Source organism: Pipra filicauda, unplaced genomic scaffold (genome assembly GCF_003945595.2).
Source record: "Pipra filicauda isolate LSUMZ 115617 unplaced genomic scaffold, ASM394559v2 scaffold6_size6359152_pilon, whole genome shotgun sequence".
Taxonomy (NCBI): domain Eukaryota; kingdom Metazoa; phylum Chordata; class Aves; order Passeriformes; family Pipridae; genus Pipra; species Pipra filicauda.
In genome coordinates this window covers 3452476-3468858 of record NW_024104865.1, presented here as the reverse complement: position 1 = coordinate 3468858, position 16383 = coordinate 3452476, and the positions used below count along the sequence as shown (strand labels likewise).

Below are 16383 nucleotides of genomic sequence, written 5' to 3'. Positions count from 1 at the left end.
GTACCTAAAAGTGCAAATATTGACCACATAATGAATTGCATCCGGTTTTGTCCTTTTTTGGTTTTTGTTCTCTCAGAATACTTTCTGTTAGCAAACAAATACCACTGCAGTATCTACGCTATGGAACTTCTCTCATTCTCTTCCCTGGGGAGCTATGCCGTGAAGTAGCTGTTTTCTAGTTATAAAAATCTTACAAGTCCACAAGTCAGTTAAGAGTAGCTAAGCTTATAATTAATGAGACATAGTAAAAGCATAGCACCCAATTTCTTCTAGAATATGGATAATTCCAGGATTATGGTTCTTGATCACATGAATTATTGATTCAAATGTCAGACTTAGATATCTAACTTTTACAGTGCATTCCCTGGAAATAAATAGTTTAATTTCTCTATTCTGTGCTATGTCATTAGTCCACATTGTCGATGGTGTGAATTCTACCCATTCTCCTGAATTAAACGTTTTTCTTCAGATAATTTTGATTTTTTTCTGCAGTTTGAAGTTTTTGATGTCTGTATATAAACTGAACAGAAGCTGACATCTCTTACAATTGCTATTTACATTGTCTCCTTTGTCAGTGTTGGAAGTTGAGAAGTAGAGGTGAAATTCACTTTGGGCCCCAAGAGGAAGATTCATGTTACTGAAAGTACTTTATATGTGCTGTAGTTGCTAGACTCCATCAGATCCATTTGGAGTTCATTTGGAGCTGCTCACTGCAATTCAAGCCATGCCCCTCTCCCCAGCATGTAGTTTTTAAACCAGAGGCATTTCTTTAGGACACCACTATTGCTGAAAGCTCTTTTCTGTACAGTATGCTCTCTTAATTTAGCAGAAGCCAAACACTGGGTAATGTTTCAGCATGCAAGGAATGTGGTAAGAAAACAGTTTGTTCTTCTGGTAGTCTCTTTCTTTCACACTACTTAGTTATTTTAGTGGGCTTCCTCTTGATTTTGAAAGAATTACAAGTTTAAGGTGCAGTGCTCTCATACTGAAAGACTAGCTTAAGGGAAATTGGACTTCACTTTTTGTATGCTTAAACTACATCGAAATGTATCTCAGCTACTTCAGTCTTTCTTTTTTTCTCTGCAGGTAAGGTGTAGGTTTTATAAATCCAGTCAATAAAAATGAGAATTGTTGAAATACTTGTGTCTTGTAGCTTTTAATAATTAAGTTCTGTCTGTCTTTACTTATTTTAATAGATATATTTTTCCCTCTTAATTCTTGCTCTACAACAGTTGGCAATTCATTTGGGGAACTGAAGGCTGTTCTTTTATAGGGCTGACTCCTGGATTTTAAAAAAAATTAATGGGATTTGTCAAGAATATAGAACAGTGTTAATCAGTTTAATTACTGCTTTGCTTTTTGAAAGAAAATATGCAAACAAATCTCTTTGTCTCTTTATCATGTGTAATAACCTTTCAGGGATTTTTTTATTACCTGTTCCTTTTATGTGGCATAATTATTTTTGAGTATTGCGTCTTGCAGAACCTGAAACCAGTTAATGGGTGAGCATCTTATTCAGACATTGTTTAATTGACAGCTGAGTAAAAGAAGCCACTTTAAGCTCGAGAATCCCTCATCCATGCTTGTATTCTGTTGTTACAGTTTTGTAGCTCTGAAACTGCACACCAAAAATACGTAATTTTCTGTCAGATGAAATGGCACTACAGTCTCATTAATAGATTAGAAATCCATCTATTCAGCTATTAGTCTATTATTAACATGGGTTTATATATTATCAATGGAGCTTGCATTTTTCCCTTAAAAGGGTATTACCAATGTAGCTTACATTTTTCCCTTAGTAGGGATATATTGCTAACTCTGTATACATTTCCTATCTGGTAAGATCCTTGTAGTTGGACACTAAGCTCTAAATGGTTTCTTCATAACCATTTAATTGAATTTGAAATATTTAGTGCCAACTGGATAGTAACTTTAAGGGCCTTGTAAGTGTATTCGACTCAGGTGTGGTAACATCATATAAAGACAAAAGTATACTCTCTCATGTCATATTTTTATTTTAAATCAGCTTTAGCTTGTAGTATGGTTTCTAACTTGCCACTTTTTGTTTTAAATGATGCATTTGTTTTAATATATGTTCTTGTTTTAGCAGGTAAAGAGGCATAATTTAATATTTTAAAATATGCATTAGTTATCTCTAAACTACATTAACTTAGTGTTGTTTAAAACCCATTTTGCATGATGCCTTTTCCATTAACCTTGTCTGGTTTATTTAAAAAAAAATCTTGTTTAACAAGCATTTTGCTGAGAGTAAAATTAACCATCACCTAAAAATGAGGTAGCTTCTGGTGAATCTCTTTAGCTTTTGCTGTCTTTAAAAAGCTGTTATTTAGTGTAATGCAATAGTCATTGCTCAACTTGGCAGCAGCATCCAACCCCTTCTCATTATGTACACTACATTGTGATTAATCCATTAGTTCCCCTCCTAGTGTTCAGCACATCCTGTCCAAATACAGAACCGTTCCTGCCTCCAAAAATTCTTAAGCTTTTCAGTTGACTGAACTTGAAGATGTTCTTTTTGAGTTGACATGACTGTTGCAGATACTTGGTAAAACATACCGTAGAAGGACATGGGGCAGAGAGGCACACAGCAGCAGAGGCCAGGAAATGCAAAGTCGAGATTGACACTCCCTTCTTAACTTTGTGTTTCCTGGCTTTTGTTGACTTGCGTCAGAACCATAGCTTTGTTTTAAATATAACCTTGTTTATCAATCAATTCTGGAGACACTGCCTCAGGATATTTGTGGTAATATTTTTAATATAATATTATCAGTGATCAACAGGTTGGAATTGCACAGTGTAAATGTGGGGTCAGGAGCTGTCACAGAGATGCTCCCTGTCTCATCTGCAATTCTCCACCTCCTCTTCATTACTATTATACAAAAGCTTTCTTAGAAGTGAAACAATTTGAAAAGATAGCAGGAACAGCTCTATGCTTCATGTCAGCTTCCCTCAAACGTGGAGCAGCATGTGGCTGTGCTCACAGAGCACCAGGCCTGGGGAAGTGTTCTCTCAGCCAATCAGTTCAGATCTTCTAGTTTAATTTCCACAATCTGATAACAAAATAAAGCTGGTAAACTAAACTGCATGCAGATTTGCTTAAAATTGCTTGCTGCCCTTTTCTTAATGCAAACCTAGCAAGCAGTATAATCGCTTCCAGGCTGAAGAAATTTAGGAAGTCGTAATTCAGTCCTTGGTATCTTTGCACTTGTCTGTCTTTCCCCTGTCTGAGCTGACTTGAAAGACTGTTCAGCCTATCCATTCAGAGTTGTAGAATGAATAACTAGTATAAATATTACATAAAGTCTTGGAAGGCTTTAGAGAAAGAGGAAGGGCTCTCATTTGTGTTTTAGTTTTACCACAAGGTAACATGAAATTCGTCATTCTTCGATGAAGACTGCATAAGACGTGAAGCGTAAGAGTAGCGTGTAAACCAGAGCAACAAATAAAAGGAATAAAATGAAGCAGTATTTACCCCTGCTTTATAACAGCCATACGTGCTTCTCCAGCTTACAGAGCATTTGCGTGGGAAAGAGTGATCAATACAGAGCAAACTTGACTGCAGTTCTGGAGTTAGAACTCTGCATTTCACAAGAGCTCATACAGTATTTTAATTGTTTAACCACCGTGTCTGCTGCCAAGTTTGGTTTATAACCTAACTAAAAGGGACTAAACAAGGGAGAGTGAAAATAAAGTAACCCCTTTGCATGAAATTGGGGCTGAGGTTTTCTTCTTTCCACCAATTTCAGGGCAGTAGCTTGTTAGAATTGTGTGTGTGCCCTTTGATCTGCATTTTCATGGGATTATTTTCACATTTGCCTGTCGCACCTTCTCATGGATAACTCTAAAACCCCCTTCCTTTCCCTCCAAACCCTATTCTTGTGTGTGCTTGTTGGTTTGAAAACCCTGGGACATTTTAGCTACCTACAGTAATAGCGCTCGACTTGTCCCCCCTGTTCCTCCAGGAAAGGAAGTTCTTCAAAGGCTTCTTTGGAAAAGTAAGTTTAATGCCTTGTTTGTGCTTGCACTATAAGGAGTTACATCCCTGGTATAGCACTGTTGAGAGTTCCCAAATCCATTTCAGAATATTTACTTCTAAAACAGACTTGGGTTCAAAGTAAGAATATGGTCTAAAAAGTAACCTGAAACAGAAACTTAAATCTCTGTGAACTGTATTGGAGATCCAATGTTCTGAAGTGATTTGGTCTTCCTGAAAAACAATTAAAATTTTCCTTTTAAACCCTTAAACTTATGCCAACCTACATCACCTGGGCAAATACCTACAGAACAGTTGAGGTCTGTGCCTTGTAAGTGCTTCGTGCTCAGCTTCCTGACACCATGAATTGGTCCCCAATGTTAGCACTGGGAGAAAGCAGTGTGCCATCTCTTTAAACCTTCCTTTTTTGAGGACAGTCCTAGTTCAAAGGTATATGGAGATGAGACCAGGCATTTACCTACTATGGTTTCCTAATTTCAACTCAGTTTACAGTTTCTGTCATTGCTCTTGTTTTCACGAGGACAGTGTCTTAGACAAGAAGAGAAGCAACTCTTTGTCCTTATTAAGAATGTGCTTTACTGTTGTCTGGGTGGTTTTATTCCTGCTGTCTACATCTCCACAAGGCAGAAAGACCACTCTCTCTTTTCCCTCTCATCTCTTTCCTCCCTCTGTGTTTAAAATTTTGTAAAGCGTTTTAATTTAGCTTTCATATGGAGTTAATCTAAAATACGGCTTCTGAAGTATCTTGTTATAAAGTGAAACTTTGCTTAAATAGAAACTAAAAGGTTTGTAACATCCATGCATACTGGAGTCTTTCGAAGATTATTCTGTGGTCTCGGATTTGTTTTGGCTTTGCCTGGGGAGTAAGTAAGGTTTTTTCAGCTGCTTCTTTTTCACTGTTCACTCAGTTAGTGATCCGTGTCACACAGGGACAGCTGTTTCCCCAATTCAGTTTTCTTCCTATGATCTAGGAAAGCACACGTCTAAAGTGTAGTGATGGTGAGGGGCTAAAATACAGTAGATGGCAGATCTGTCAGATTAATGAGATCATTCCTATGCACAAATGAAATTTAAGAGCTGGAATCTACAAAGACTGGAGTCAAAACGTGCTGTTTGCTTTCAAACCCAAAATGCTAAATTGAAAACAGACAGAAAAACCCCTACCTCAACCTCATCAGATATGTTAGTTTTCTCTCTGCTTGTTGTTATTAACTTATGTTAGGATACGTGAGAGAGCAAAGATGTAGAAGGACAGATATTGACATAGCACTTAGATAAAAATCTTTCTTTGACTTTTTAAATTTTTAAATATGCCATCTTCCTTATTACATCTTAGTTGCTTTCTTAATGAAGTCCGATACTTTACTACATCATTGTAGATTTGCTTTGTCTTATATTATATTTTGACAAAGAAGGACCTACTTCTACTTCAACCTGTGAATTTCATTAATTAGCACTGAAATCACTTAAATCCACAGTGTTTAGATATCCCCACAGCACCAGTATGGCAGTGCCTTTTTTATAGCTTTGGCCTACAACAGTAGCCCGCATCTAGGGAAATCTGCAAAGAAAGGGACAGCTGTTCTCTTATTAATAATTGAGAAATACTAATAACTCTAATATCTTTTGGCTGTCTCATCTATAGTTTCTCCCCAGATGCCTTGCATTGGGATTAATATAATATTCCAAACTGCAGAGCTGCTTAAAACATGCTAACAGCCCTCAGAAAGTCAGTCTAGACATATTTTCTGCTTTCCCTGTCCATATTTTTCTCCTCATAAAAGGTAAATCTGATAGATTTGTGTCTGGAAATGTTCAGTTGTTTAGTATTGAAAATGCTTTTTTTTCAGCTTTAAATAAAAATGAGATGTCTGTTAATAGCTCTGGGTTAGGCTTCTGCAGTTATCAAATAAGATGCCTTTTTAGGCAGCTCTTCATCTTTTTAAACTAAAGCTTTTCTGCTGAAAAGTGTAGTGGTACGGATTTGATGATCTTTCTTATGTTTTGCTTCCACTGAATGTGTGTATTTCTCACCACACAGTGTTTATATGGAGTCTGAAATGAAAACAAATTCTTTATATATACCTCAGACTCCACATACATCTTAGAGCTGTTTCTAAGTCCCAGGACAGAATAAAATAGGCAGAAATACTAGAAACAATGTAGATATGTTTAAAAAATGCATTATTGAGCAACTTCAGTTGTACTCTGGTGTCCTTAAAACTTTATTTTCCACCTTACAATAGAGTAGCCACTTTTTGTTTGGTGGATGCCCATCTCTAGGGCATTGCCAGCTTGTCAGTGAGATTTCCTTTGTGCCCAGCCCACCATGGTCCTGCTTTGTCTTTGGGCCTGGAAGAATGAGTGCCTGCCCTCCCTCCTGGAGATGTCTGAGGACTCTGAAATTAGTCCAGATAATGAATCTTGTATTGCAGCAGGTTAGTGACCTCCCCAGAAGTGCTGAGCAGGGATGTTTCTGTTGGTGCTGACTCAGCACTGACAAATCAGGCTTCCAGGAGTCGGTTCCACGCATGGCTCTCCTCAGGCAGTGTTGTCATCCAAAAACTCTGGAATTCATATGAAGACAAGCTACTGCTCTGGATCTCTAGATGAGGTAGCAACATTTAGGACCATGCCATTCCAGTGGATATTGGCTATTTGCTTTAAATATTTGTGTTTGGAGTTGCCTATACATTTCAGTGTTTATTACACAAGCTACAGTTCTGCAGTGGAGTTTGCTTTCCATGCAGTATCTTGTATCTGGTCTGATCTTTGTCCAGTATGTGCCAGAAGTGCAAATGCTCTTATCTACTTTGTAATCATGATTTACTGGGTGGTATCCCGCCCATAATGGAATAGTACTTTGATTTGTATATCCAATATAAACTGATTTGGAGAAGTATGTTCCTTTAAACATCACTGGGAGGCACAGATAAGCTGCAAATTCAGTAAACGGGAAAATCATTCATTGCCCAACTATAGTAGCAGTGGGTTTGGGGTGTAGACTGTAAGCTCTTAACACTTAGCACTGCATCCACCATCCATAAATCTAGAAGGAATTGGGAGATGGAAGTACGTTTTCTTTTTCCCTTAATGTAGCAAACCCATGTTAGGTTATCTTGCATGTGGAAACTTATGTTTCCGGTGGAAAGAGGGGTCTTAGAAAGCCCTTTAGTCTTTTCATTTTATTCTGAGAAACATGAAGTTCCTAATGTTAGCTATTTCTAAATCCTCACTTGGTAAAATAGCAGGTGAGCAGTAGCACTGCTGAAGATCATTACTGTTTTATGAAGTACCCAGCTCAGTTAAACTTGACTTTAATACAAACTTTAGGAAATGTTCATAGTTTCTGTAGGAACAAGATTTTTATTGTTTACTGGTGAAAGATGTGTAGCTCTTGTTCTAATGATGGTAATCTAAACCAGTTACCTGCAGGCATTATCTTCTCTTGATTGTTTGTATTGGCTATAAGAAACTGATACTCTTTTTAAAACAGTTAAAGGAGACAGACCTCTACAAACCATTTGTTTTGGAAATAATAGGGACTTTTAGGCTATGGGAGCTATCTGAGCATTGAAAATACAGACTGTATTTTGTGGGTATTGATACTTACTGCCTTTTGAGACCAAAATTAGAAGTGACTTTTAAATGCTCCAATATTTTTAACACAAATGATGGTAAATTTAAGTACATCTTCCATTAGGAATTATAATGTTTCCATTAGGCATTCCAGATTTTGAATGAAACCTTTTCTGGGTTACCCACACTGTATGGTCATTTAGAAACTGGCTTCTGCAAGTGCATCTCTGTAGTTTGCTTTCATGCTGTGCTTATTTTCTTTCTTTTCTCTTTAAACGCTCTTCTGTGCAAGTCAGTGCCATGCTCTGTTCTCATCAAGCTTTTTGAAAAAACCCGGGGTGTCATTGCTGCTTCCAAAATGGGGACAGATAGTTCCTCCCCAGAAAACAAAAGTTCTGCCAGGCCCTTTTTCTTCACACTTGCTGCTTTCTCTGAGAATGAAACCAATGTGATATAATTGGAGACTTTTCATTCCAAGATAATTCATCCTTAGTGTTAAAATTGGTGTTACAGACTTGGAACATGTCAGAATGTGTCCTTGTTCCGTTACTTGTTGAAGGAATATAAATTATATACATTTGCAATACACTATTAAAAAAATTATTAAAAAGTTGCAATTCTTGCTTCAAGCCACTAGCTGATACCCCTTCATCTTTTGTTGTTGTTGTTGTTGCTTTCTTCAATCCCTAGAGTGGTCTCTGGTGGGTGCCATTAGCAGCCACAAACTATGTAAACCCAGTGCTTCAAAAAACATTATGGGGAGAATATTTTATTAACTGGTTAAAGTATGGGGCTTGTGAATTAAAGTAACACGCTAAAAAAAAACCCAGCTATTTTTCTAGTAGTAGTTCTCAGTAACAACCAGTAGAATTATGTTGACCTATTTTGTTTTGAATTAATTCGTTTCAGAAGAATATGGTATTTATACTGTTTTCTGTAACTTTCCCTTGAAAAGTAAACAGTCTAGAAAGAATCTGTAATTTAAATGGCTCCTGAAGCCTTCCTGTGTTTCCCACTTTTACTTACCCTCAGCTTGCAACAGCTGAAAGTTCCCACCGTTGGGTCTTGGATAAAAGCCAGACCTCTCCTCTGCTGTATCAGACTGCCACACACCATTGCTTTTTCAAGATACACAGCAAATGGTTAAGAAATCGTATTTTTCTACCTCTCTTCCAAGATTTGACATTTAGCTATTAAAAAATTAGTGAAACTTGTTTGGATTATTGATCTTAGCATTAGGCTTATGAACTCGGTGAGTTACGTAGTACCTGATGATTTTAGAGTGCTTTTAACACTGGTTTAGGGTGATGCTATGATTCTGCCATGTGACTATTGGGGCAGAGGGTAGGGCTGGTGGAAATATCAGGTAAGAATTTTCCTATGTTTAAACTTGTGCTAAAGAAGCTACCTGTGGTGTAACTCCTTATGAATTAGTGTCTTCTGACTCTAGTGGAATTTTTCACCCACTTGGTCAGTCTTGAATTCTTTACTGTCGATGTACACCTTATTTTTGCCTCACCTGTCCTGTGCCCTCTCCCCATCCCCACGATGTGCTGTTTCTGAAATACTGGCTTTGGCTTGGTTCTCTGAATGTTTTGCAACTTGGATTGAGCTTTGGGCACCCTACTGACCGTGGACTTCATCTACACTTAATGTTATGGTTCTTGGAGAGGGGAAGCAGGTGGCAGTCTGCTGTTGGCATAAAACTTTGTTTTTGTTTTTGTTTTTTTTTCTTTCCTTTTTTTTTTTTTTCTTGAAAGTCTGGGAAGAAGGCCGTCAAAGCAGTCCTGTGGGTTTCGGCAGATGGACTCAGAGTTGTAGACGAGAAAACAAAGGTTAGATTTCCCTGGGCAAAAGTTTTAAATCTCTCTATGATAATGTATGTGCTATATCTTCAAATGGACACCAATCTCTATGTTAATGCAAATGTTGGTATTTGAAAGGAAGACTGAAGTGTGTAATTAGTTTAATCATTTCTTGCTTTGTAAACATATGTACGCCTGCTAATTTTTTTCCCAGTTAATTCCACACTATTCTCGACACATTTTATAAAACACGGCAAGTGTAGCACAAGCTTGGAATATTTTTTGTTGCATTTACTGAAAAAAACATATTTTTCCCCAGTAAGTTCTGTTGACAGTGAACTTGGAGAGTCCCTTGACTTTGTTCTGCACCACTGCAGAAGGTTGCAATAATAATACATAGGCAAACTCACATTAATCAATATAATATATATATAAATCAATATAATTTCCAGTGCATCCAAATCCTAGAATGGGTCTGAAAGAACAAGAGCTTCCGAGAATGCAGTGAAGAGAGTAAATTAAATAGGGGAGCTGTGCCTTCAGACTCAAGCTAAATAGTATCTTGAGTATATCAAATTTGATAGTCTCTAAGTCTAATATCTAAGCTGTTGGTCTGAAGTGGAAGACTGATGTATTTGTGGCATCCTTCTAGATTATTTTACAATTTTTTTATTGTGAAGTTACATATTTTTTTTTTGTGAAATAGCAGAGTATGTACCACCAAGGCACCTGTGTGCAAGTAAGAGCAAATGATTCTTGGTTTTATGTAGATGTAGGCAATTAGAAATCAGAGCTTTAGGCTTCCTACTACAAGTGTTCTAGTATTTTAAAAGATGACGTGGCTATCAGAACAGTTTTAACTCTTGTCAATCTGAAATAATTTGCTTTATATACATATAATTAAACACTTACTTTTGTCAACCTACAAGATATTTCTACAAGCCAACACTGGCAGGCAGAGATAATTCATGTCCCTCCGCAGTACTGCCTGTCAAATATCTGCTCTGTGGCTAGACTTCTCCAGGGCTGCTGTTATGGAATGCTTCGTCAGGGCTAAAACTGCCATCTCTCAAGAATTCAGTTTCTAATACAAACATACTGATGTGAGTGAACTCAGTCTACTGATTGCCTCATTTAAAAGTAATAATACGTTATTTTTAGAAACGTTACTGCATATATGTAATATTTTCAACTTGAATTTTAATAAGATGTGCAGACTCTGGCGTTAATTAAAAGTGTGAAATTTAAAAAGAGAATATATTATTGCCTCCTGGTGGTTCAATACATCAGCAGAGGTGCCAAGTACTAGCCACCAAACAAAAGAAACAATTTTGAAAAAAGTTGATAAAATAATTTTTAATGAAGGTGACATAGTCTTAAACTGTACTATCTCCTTTTTAAAAACACTTCTATCAGTCTGTGAGACTAAATCAGAGATGTTTGATACTACCAGTGCTGCTGGTGCTTTTCCATTGCATCGCTGCTTAGCTAGTTGGCAGATCAGTTTTTGCTCTTTTTGTAGAAGCTGCTAGACCTTTTCACACTTGAAGACCTTTCCCACAAGTTTCAGTTTGTGTTATAAGCACAGTAAAGACTTTCTGATTGCAAGACTATGGAGCTACTGTAAAAATAAAACAAAACAAAACAAAAATGTGTGCTTCCATAGTCTAGAGAGAGATCATAGGAATTGTTTGGGTCCCTAAATTCTTTAAGTGGTGCTTTGGCACACTTCTACCAAAGGCGTCTATTGGAAAATGTGATCTGTTCTTTTTCTTTCTTAAGGGGAACAGATTCTGAATGGTTACTTTGTTGACAGATAATTAATAGCCAGATCAGGTTACCCTCTTTTTACTCATCTTTGTGCAGTTACTACTAAAAATTACTTGTTCAGTGTTTTTCCATATTTCCTCACGTTTCTTTTATTGTGGGGGGGATTTTTTTCCTCTAGGATCTTATAGTTGATCAGACAATAGAGAAAGTTTCTTTCTGCGCACCAGACAGGAACTTTGACCGGGCGTTCTCATACATCTGTCGAGATGGCACAACGAGACGCTGGATATGCCACTGCTTTATGGCTGTGAAGGACACGGTAAGTTTAATGTGGTGTGTGCCCAACTCTTCTAGCTCATAGCTAGAAGTAATGGTCAGAAAAATTGAGTACCTGGAATACTGCAATATGTTTTGACTCCAGCTGGAATGTTACTTACTCCTTGAAAATCATTTTAGTTCTAGTTCCCTATATCTGAATTATTTGCCATTGCTCTGTGGTGTCGTCTTGTGGAGAGAAATGGTGCTTAGCATGTGTATAAAAGGAATGCAGTCAGCCTCAGCTATCTCCAGCAGAAAGGAACTACTCTTCTAAGAATAGATGGAAAATTTTTTCATCTGAAAATATTTACAGCCAAAAACTGAAACAGCAATGACAGTTTTTCCAGGATAAAATTAAAGTAAATACAGACTGGTTATGAATGCAGTCTATTGTATGCAAATGTTTTCTTGAGTGAAAAGTCATCCAAATTTTAAGGAATGGAGCTAAACTGAATTGAATTAGCTTTCTGTTTGCTTCTAGAGGTGTTTTGAGTGGAAGGTTTAAAGTAAGTTACCTCTATCAGTTTCTTGCTGTGTAGACTTAAGTAAGTTATTTAACTCCGTGATCTGGCCTTTCCCTCTATCTGCTTTTTGTTGATTCCTGCCTTTGTTATACAGAGTGCTTGAAACCTCATGCAAATTTATTGTGTGAACTCCACAGAACTGCATGTTCAGAGTAGTGGTACTTGACAATTTATCGTTTCTCTTTTAACAATTAAGTTAGAAATTCCCAGTAAAACTTAAGTTAGAGCTGGAACATTTCTATTTTCCTCTGTGAATAACAGGTCAATTCACTTACTGATTATGACAGATGAGTTGAGCTACTGGTAGCAATAGTGCCTCTGACTCAACTGTCACCGCCATATCAGCTGGGTTGCTGGACTTCCTCTGACTTGAATTTCCTTTCCTTATTGCAGTTATTGGATAGTGGATCCTTTTAACCTCACTGGTGAATAATGGAAGTGCTTTTCAGAAGGCACTCTTAACTTGTGCATTTGGTCAGGGCCATTAAGAGGTGTAAGTAGTCACCCCTGTACTTTTAATTTTCACACTTAAACACAAAGGTTGTGTCTCCCTGAGCCCTCTGTAAACTTGCTCCAAGAATAGCACTCATCTGTCCTTCAGGATTTACACCTTAAGATGGCTTCAGGAGAGTTTCTTTGCGCACAGATGTATCCAGAGGCAAGCGATCAATGCAGGCACATTATCACACTATCATCTTAGTAACAGTTGAACTAAACAGGTTATCCAACAGTCTCCTTCATTCCTGGGTGGCCTTCTTGAACATGGCTTGTGCATTAGTAGTTGGGTGTCTTTATATACCAGGTTTAATTTAGAGCCATACTAAAGACGACCAATTACAGTAGTTCTCTTTAATGCCTGAATTAGATGCATCTTATAAAGACAGGTTATGACTTTGCGATGTTTCTGTTCCAGTTACTGTATGATGCAATGTTGTCTTGTGCAGGGGGAAAGGTTGAGTCATGCCGTGGGCTGTGCATTTGCAGCATGCCTGGAGCGAAAGCAGAAGCGAGAGAAGGAGTGTGGAGTGACTGCCACCTTTGATGCCAGCAGAACCACATTCACTAGAGAGGGGTCATTCAGGGTCACTACAGCTACTGAACAAGCAGAGAGAGAGGAAATTATGAGACAGATGCCGGATGCTAAAGGTACGAGATACAACTTAAACAATCATCTATAGCGAGCAAAACCAGCACTGAGGCCTGTGCAAGGATTTAGGCTTAACATCTTTAGAGCATTCCCTCTCTTGAACCTTGCTATGTTCAAACAATATTCCCAGACTTTTGTCACTTCACAGGATGCCAGAATTGCTCCCAGATTCACTCAGAGCACATTTTCCCATATCCCTTCTAGAAAAGGTGCATGTGGCTTCATATGTGAAAGCTGCTTCTGCTTTGTTTTGTCAGCCTGCTTTATGGCAGAGAACACTGTAGGTAGTATACTAAAAGGCTTTATTACAAAATTATTATAAAAATAGGACAAGTTTGCCAGACACATCTAAAGCTTATGGTAAATGAACAGAAAATGAAATGCATTTTTCTTAGAAAAGAACGTAATTTTTAAAATATTTTTATGGCAGATTACAGAGCATATGTATAGAATAATACTGCATGGGGGAAGAACAGAGTGCTTTCTAAAAAAAAACAGAACAAAACAACCACCCCTTCCCAATAAAACACACAACTGTTATACTGTTAATTACATTCAAAACTAATAACTAACTGATTTTAGAGGAGTTAGTGTTCTGAAACTGAAGTGTAGAACTTGTTACACAATTTTTATTATAAGTAGTGGAGTTCTACAGCTAACAAAAAATAAATATTATAAATATTGTTCATAACTCTCTTTACAGTGGAGTCAAACTTTTGTTTCAGAGGATTTCACAGCAAGTTTTATGCTGCCCCTCGATTGCAAAACTTTAATCTTTGTTTTCGTCATCCATCTGCTTGTTCCCGTACGTTAGTTTTAGAATGTGCTAAATGAAGCTTAAACACAAGGCCTTTGTTACTTGAGGGCATGAGTCAAAATCTTGACTCAATGAAGGTGTGTGAAATCCTTTCCAAGAAAGACTGATTAGAAAAGTTTCACTTGAATGAGCAGCTGCAACTCACGGGTACTGAAGCTTGCAAGACAACATAATTAGTTCCTCCTACCATTCCAGCTCCTCAGAAATCTCTAGTCTGACTCCTCTCTTTACCAGATTTCTAGTTGTTCTGATGATATGTCAAAAAAAAGTAATTGTTTTTCTTAAAACGTTTGGAAAATGATATAGGTAAAATAAGAGTTCATACCAGCATAGTGAGATTTCCCCTTGTCCTGCTGTGTTGATGATCCCCAAAGCCAATTCATTTATGAGTGAGAGAGAGTTCTCCTAGAGATGGAAAACTCCCCATTGCTATTCTCTTATTTTCTGGAGGAGCTGGGGAACTGCAGCCTGAGCGCTGAATGCAGTCTAACTTGTTAAGTGCTGCTGCTACCTTTGGCCTGCTAAAGCTTGTGCGGTGTGTTTGGCTGCTGCTGCTGATTCTGCAGGGCTGGCAGGGTGGCTTTTGAAAGAAGGTGCTAGAGCTGGGTTCTGTTCCCTGTTGCTGCTGAGCTATGGCACCCTAAGTCACTTAATACAGTTTGTAGTAATATTTTGGCCATGGTTATGTGTGAGGGAAAGTAGAGGTCTTAAACACACCGTACATTTTTTAGTCTTACTCATAAATGAATTGCAAGTATTTTTAGAGCTGGAGTCTTAGGAACAGCTAGAGAGATTACATATGTAAAGCTGTCATTTCTGGGAAGTGGTCTTAGTAAGCTGTGGAGTCTGGATGTATGTAAAGTGACATGGTGGAGGCCATGGAGTTATATAGAACTGAGTTTTCTGCTGTGCTATTAGAAACTCATTTGGTAGAGTACTGGTTATGCAAATTCTTGGAATTTCTCTTTTCAAAACAAATCGGAATAGGGGCAGGCAGTTGAACAGTACTTTGCTTTACTTTTCTAACCTCATCCTGTTTCCTCCAGCAGTTGAAACAGAAGTGAAAACAGTAGCACCAGGTGCTGCACCAAACAATACTGCCCCCTCTTCTGGCTCACCAACCTCTCCTACTGCTGAAGTTGCTTCCTCTCTGGATAAAGAAATGAGCAATCCCCACGCTATCCCACGGAGACATGCCCCTATAGAGCAGCTTGCCAGGCAAGGGTCTTTCAGGGGCTTCCCTGCCCTTAGCCAAAAGATGTCTCCTTTTAAACGCCAGTTGTCTTTGCGAATAAATGAGCTGCCTTCAACAGTGCAAAGGAAGACCGATTTCCCCATGAAAAACTCAGGTAAAACCAAATGGTTCCAGTGAAACATTAGCTTATATTGTCTGTTCCTCCTTTCTTTCTCTGTGGCTTCAAATAACTCCTTATTTTCTAGTAAATCCTTCTTCTTCATGTTATCACTTATCATGAACAAACATTGCTATGTCACAAAAATTCTGCTTTTGAAATAGTCAAGAATTTCAAATGCACTGTCCACATGCAGAAGACAAAATGTTCTAATCACTGTCTGAAATACTGGATCACAGCTTGAAGTGCTCCAGGAATGGGTGTTGGTGAATTAGTAGGTGCTGGCTCTTCCCTCTGAGTCACTGAACCAGTTCTTCCACTTCCTGTCAGGGCATCCTGAGAGACAAATCCCTTCAAGGCCTTAACCACTTGTCAGAGGATCATGTGATGATTGTCTGTCCTTCTGCCTGTCTGAATTCTTTCTGAGAACAATGAAATTGCTTTTCACCTTGCATTAAAAGAAACTTAACTGTTTAAGTTGTACAGTTTCCACGTGATGGTAGTGCGGTTTTCTAAAGTCATCCCAACATAAACACCTGGGATGCTCAGTACCTTGCCTAATGTCCTAGAGTTCCCTTAGCTAGGTTATCCTGGAGGCCGGCTGTACTCTCACTTGGCAACAGGGCTCGTTTTGGGGTTCTAAGCTTTGAAGTAAAAATCATTGTGGCAAAGGCAAACTCAACAAAAAAACTTACTCTGACTCCTCCTGTGCTTTAAGACCAGCACTGAGTTGATCAGTTTTACAACAGTAGTGCACTACTCATTAGTGATACTCAATGAGCACACTACAATCTGAATTTTTCATGATTCAGACCAATTATGATGCATGCTTCCATATATGCCACTGCCAGTGCTGCTTACTGTCACACTACATGCACTGTATTGGACTATCCCTCAAAGAAACAATTTTTGGGCATGCCTCCCCCTATGTTTTAGGTATGGTGCATGTTGAGTCCAGCCATCTTACGTTTCTTACACTATTTGTGCTTGATTATGCCTGCTTATGTCAGTTCTGTGCAACAAAGGACTGATGATAGGTACTTTTGATAAACAATG

At 38.1% G+C, this 16383-nt stretch overlaps 1 protein-coding gene across 10 annotated transcripts in view; it reads left to right on the top strand.

Annotated features, from left to right (window-relative positions):
- The window catches only part of NUMB (NUMB endocytic adaptor protein), a 44585-nt gene that overhangs the window by 23430 nt on the left and 4772 nt on the right, over window positions 1-16383 (top strand). For 4 of the 10 annotated variants that reach the window (XM_039389074.1, XM_039389070.1, XM_027749005.2 and 1 more), the window contains 5 exons: window positions 3939-4016; window positions 9355-9429; window positions 11348-11488; window positions 12956-13157; window positions 15022-15324. In XM_039389074.1, coding sequence (XP_039245008.1) covers window positions 3939-4016; window positions 9355-9429; window positions 11348-11488; window positions 12956-13157; window positions 15022-15324 — 799 coding nt within the window. The remainder of the gene's footprint in view (window positions 1-3938; window positions 4017-9354; window positions 9430-11347; window positions 11489-12955; window positions 13158-15021; window positions 15325-16383) is intronic. The other 6 variants (XM_039389071.1, XM_039389067.1, XM_039389073.1 and 3 more) reach the window with 3 other exon arrangements.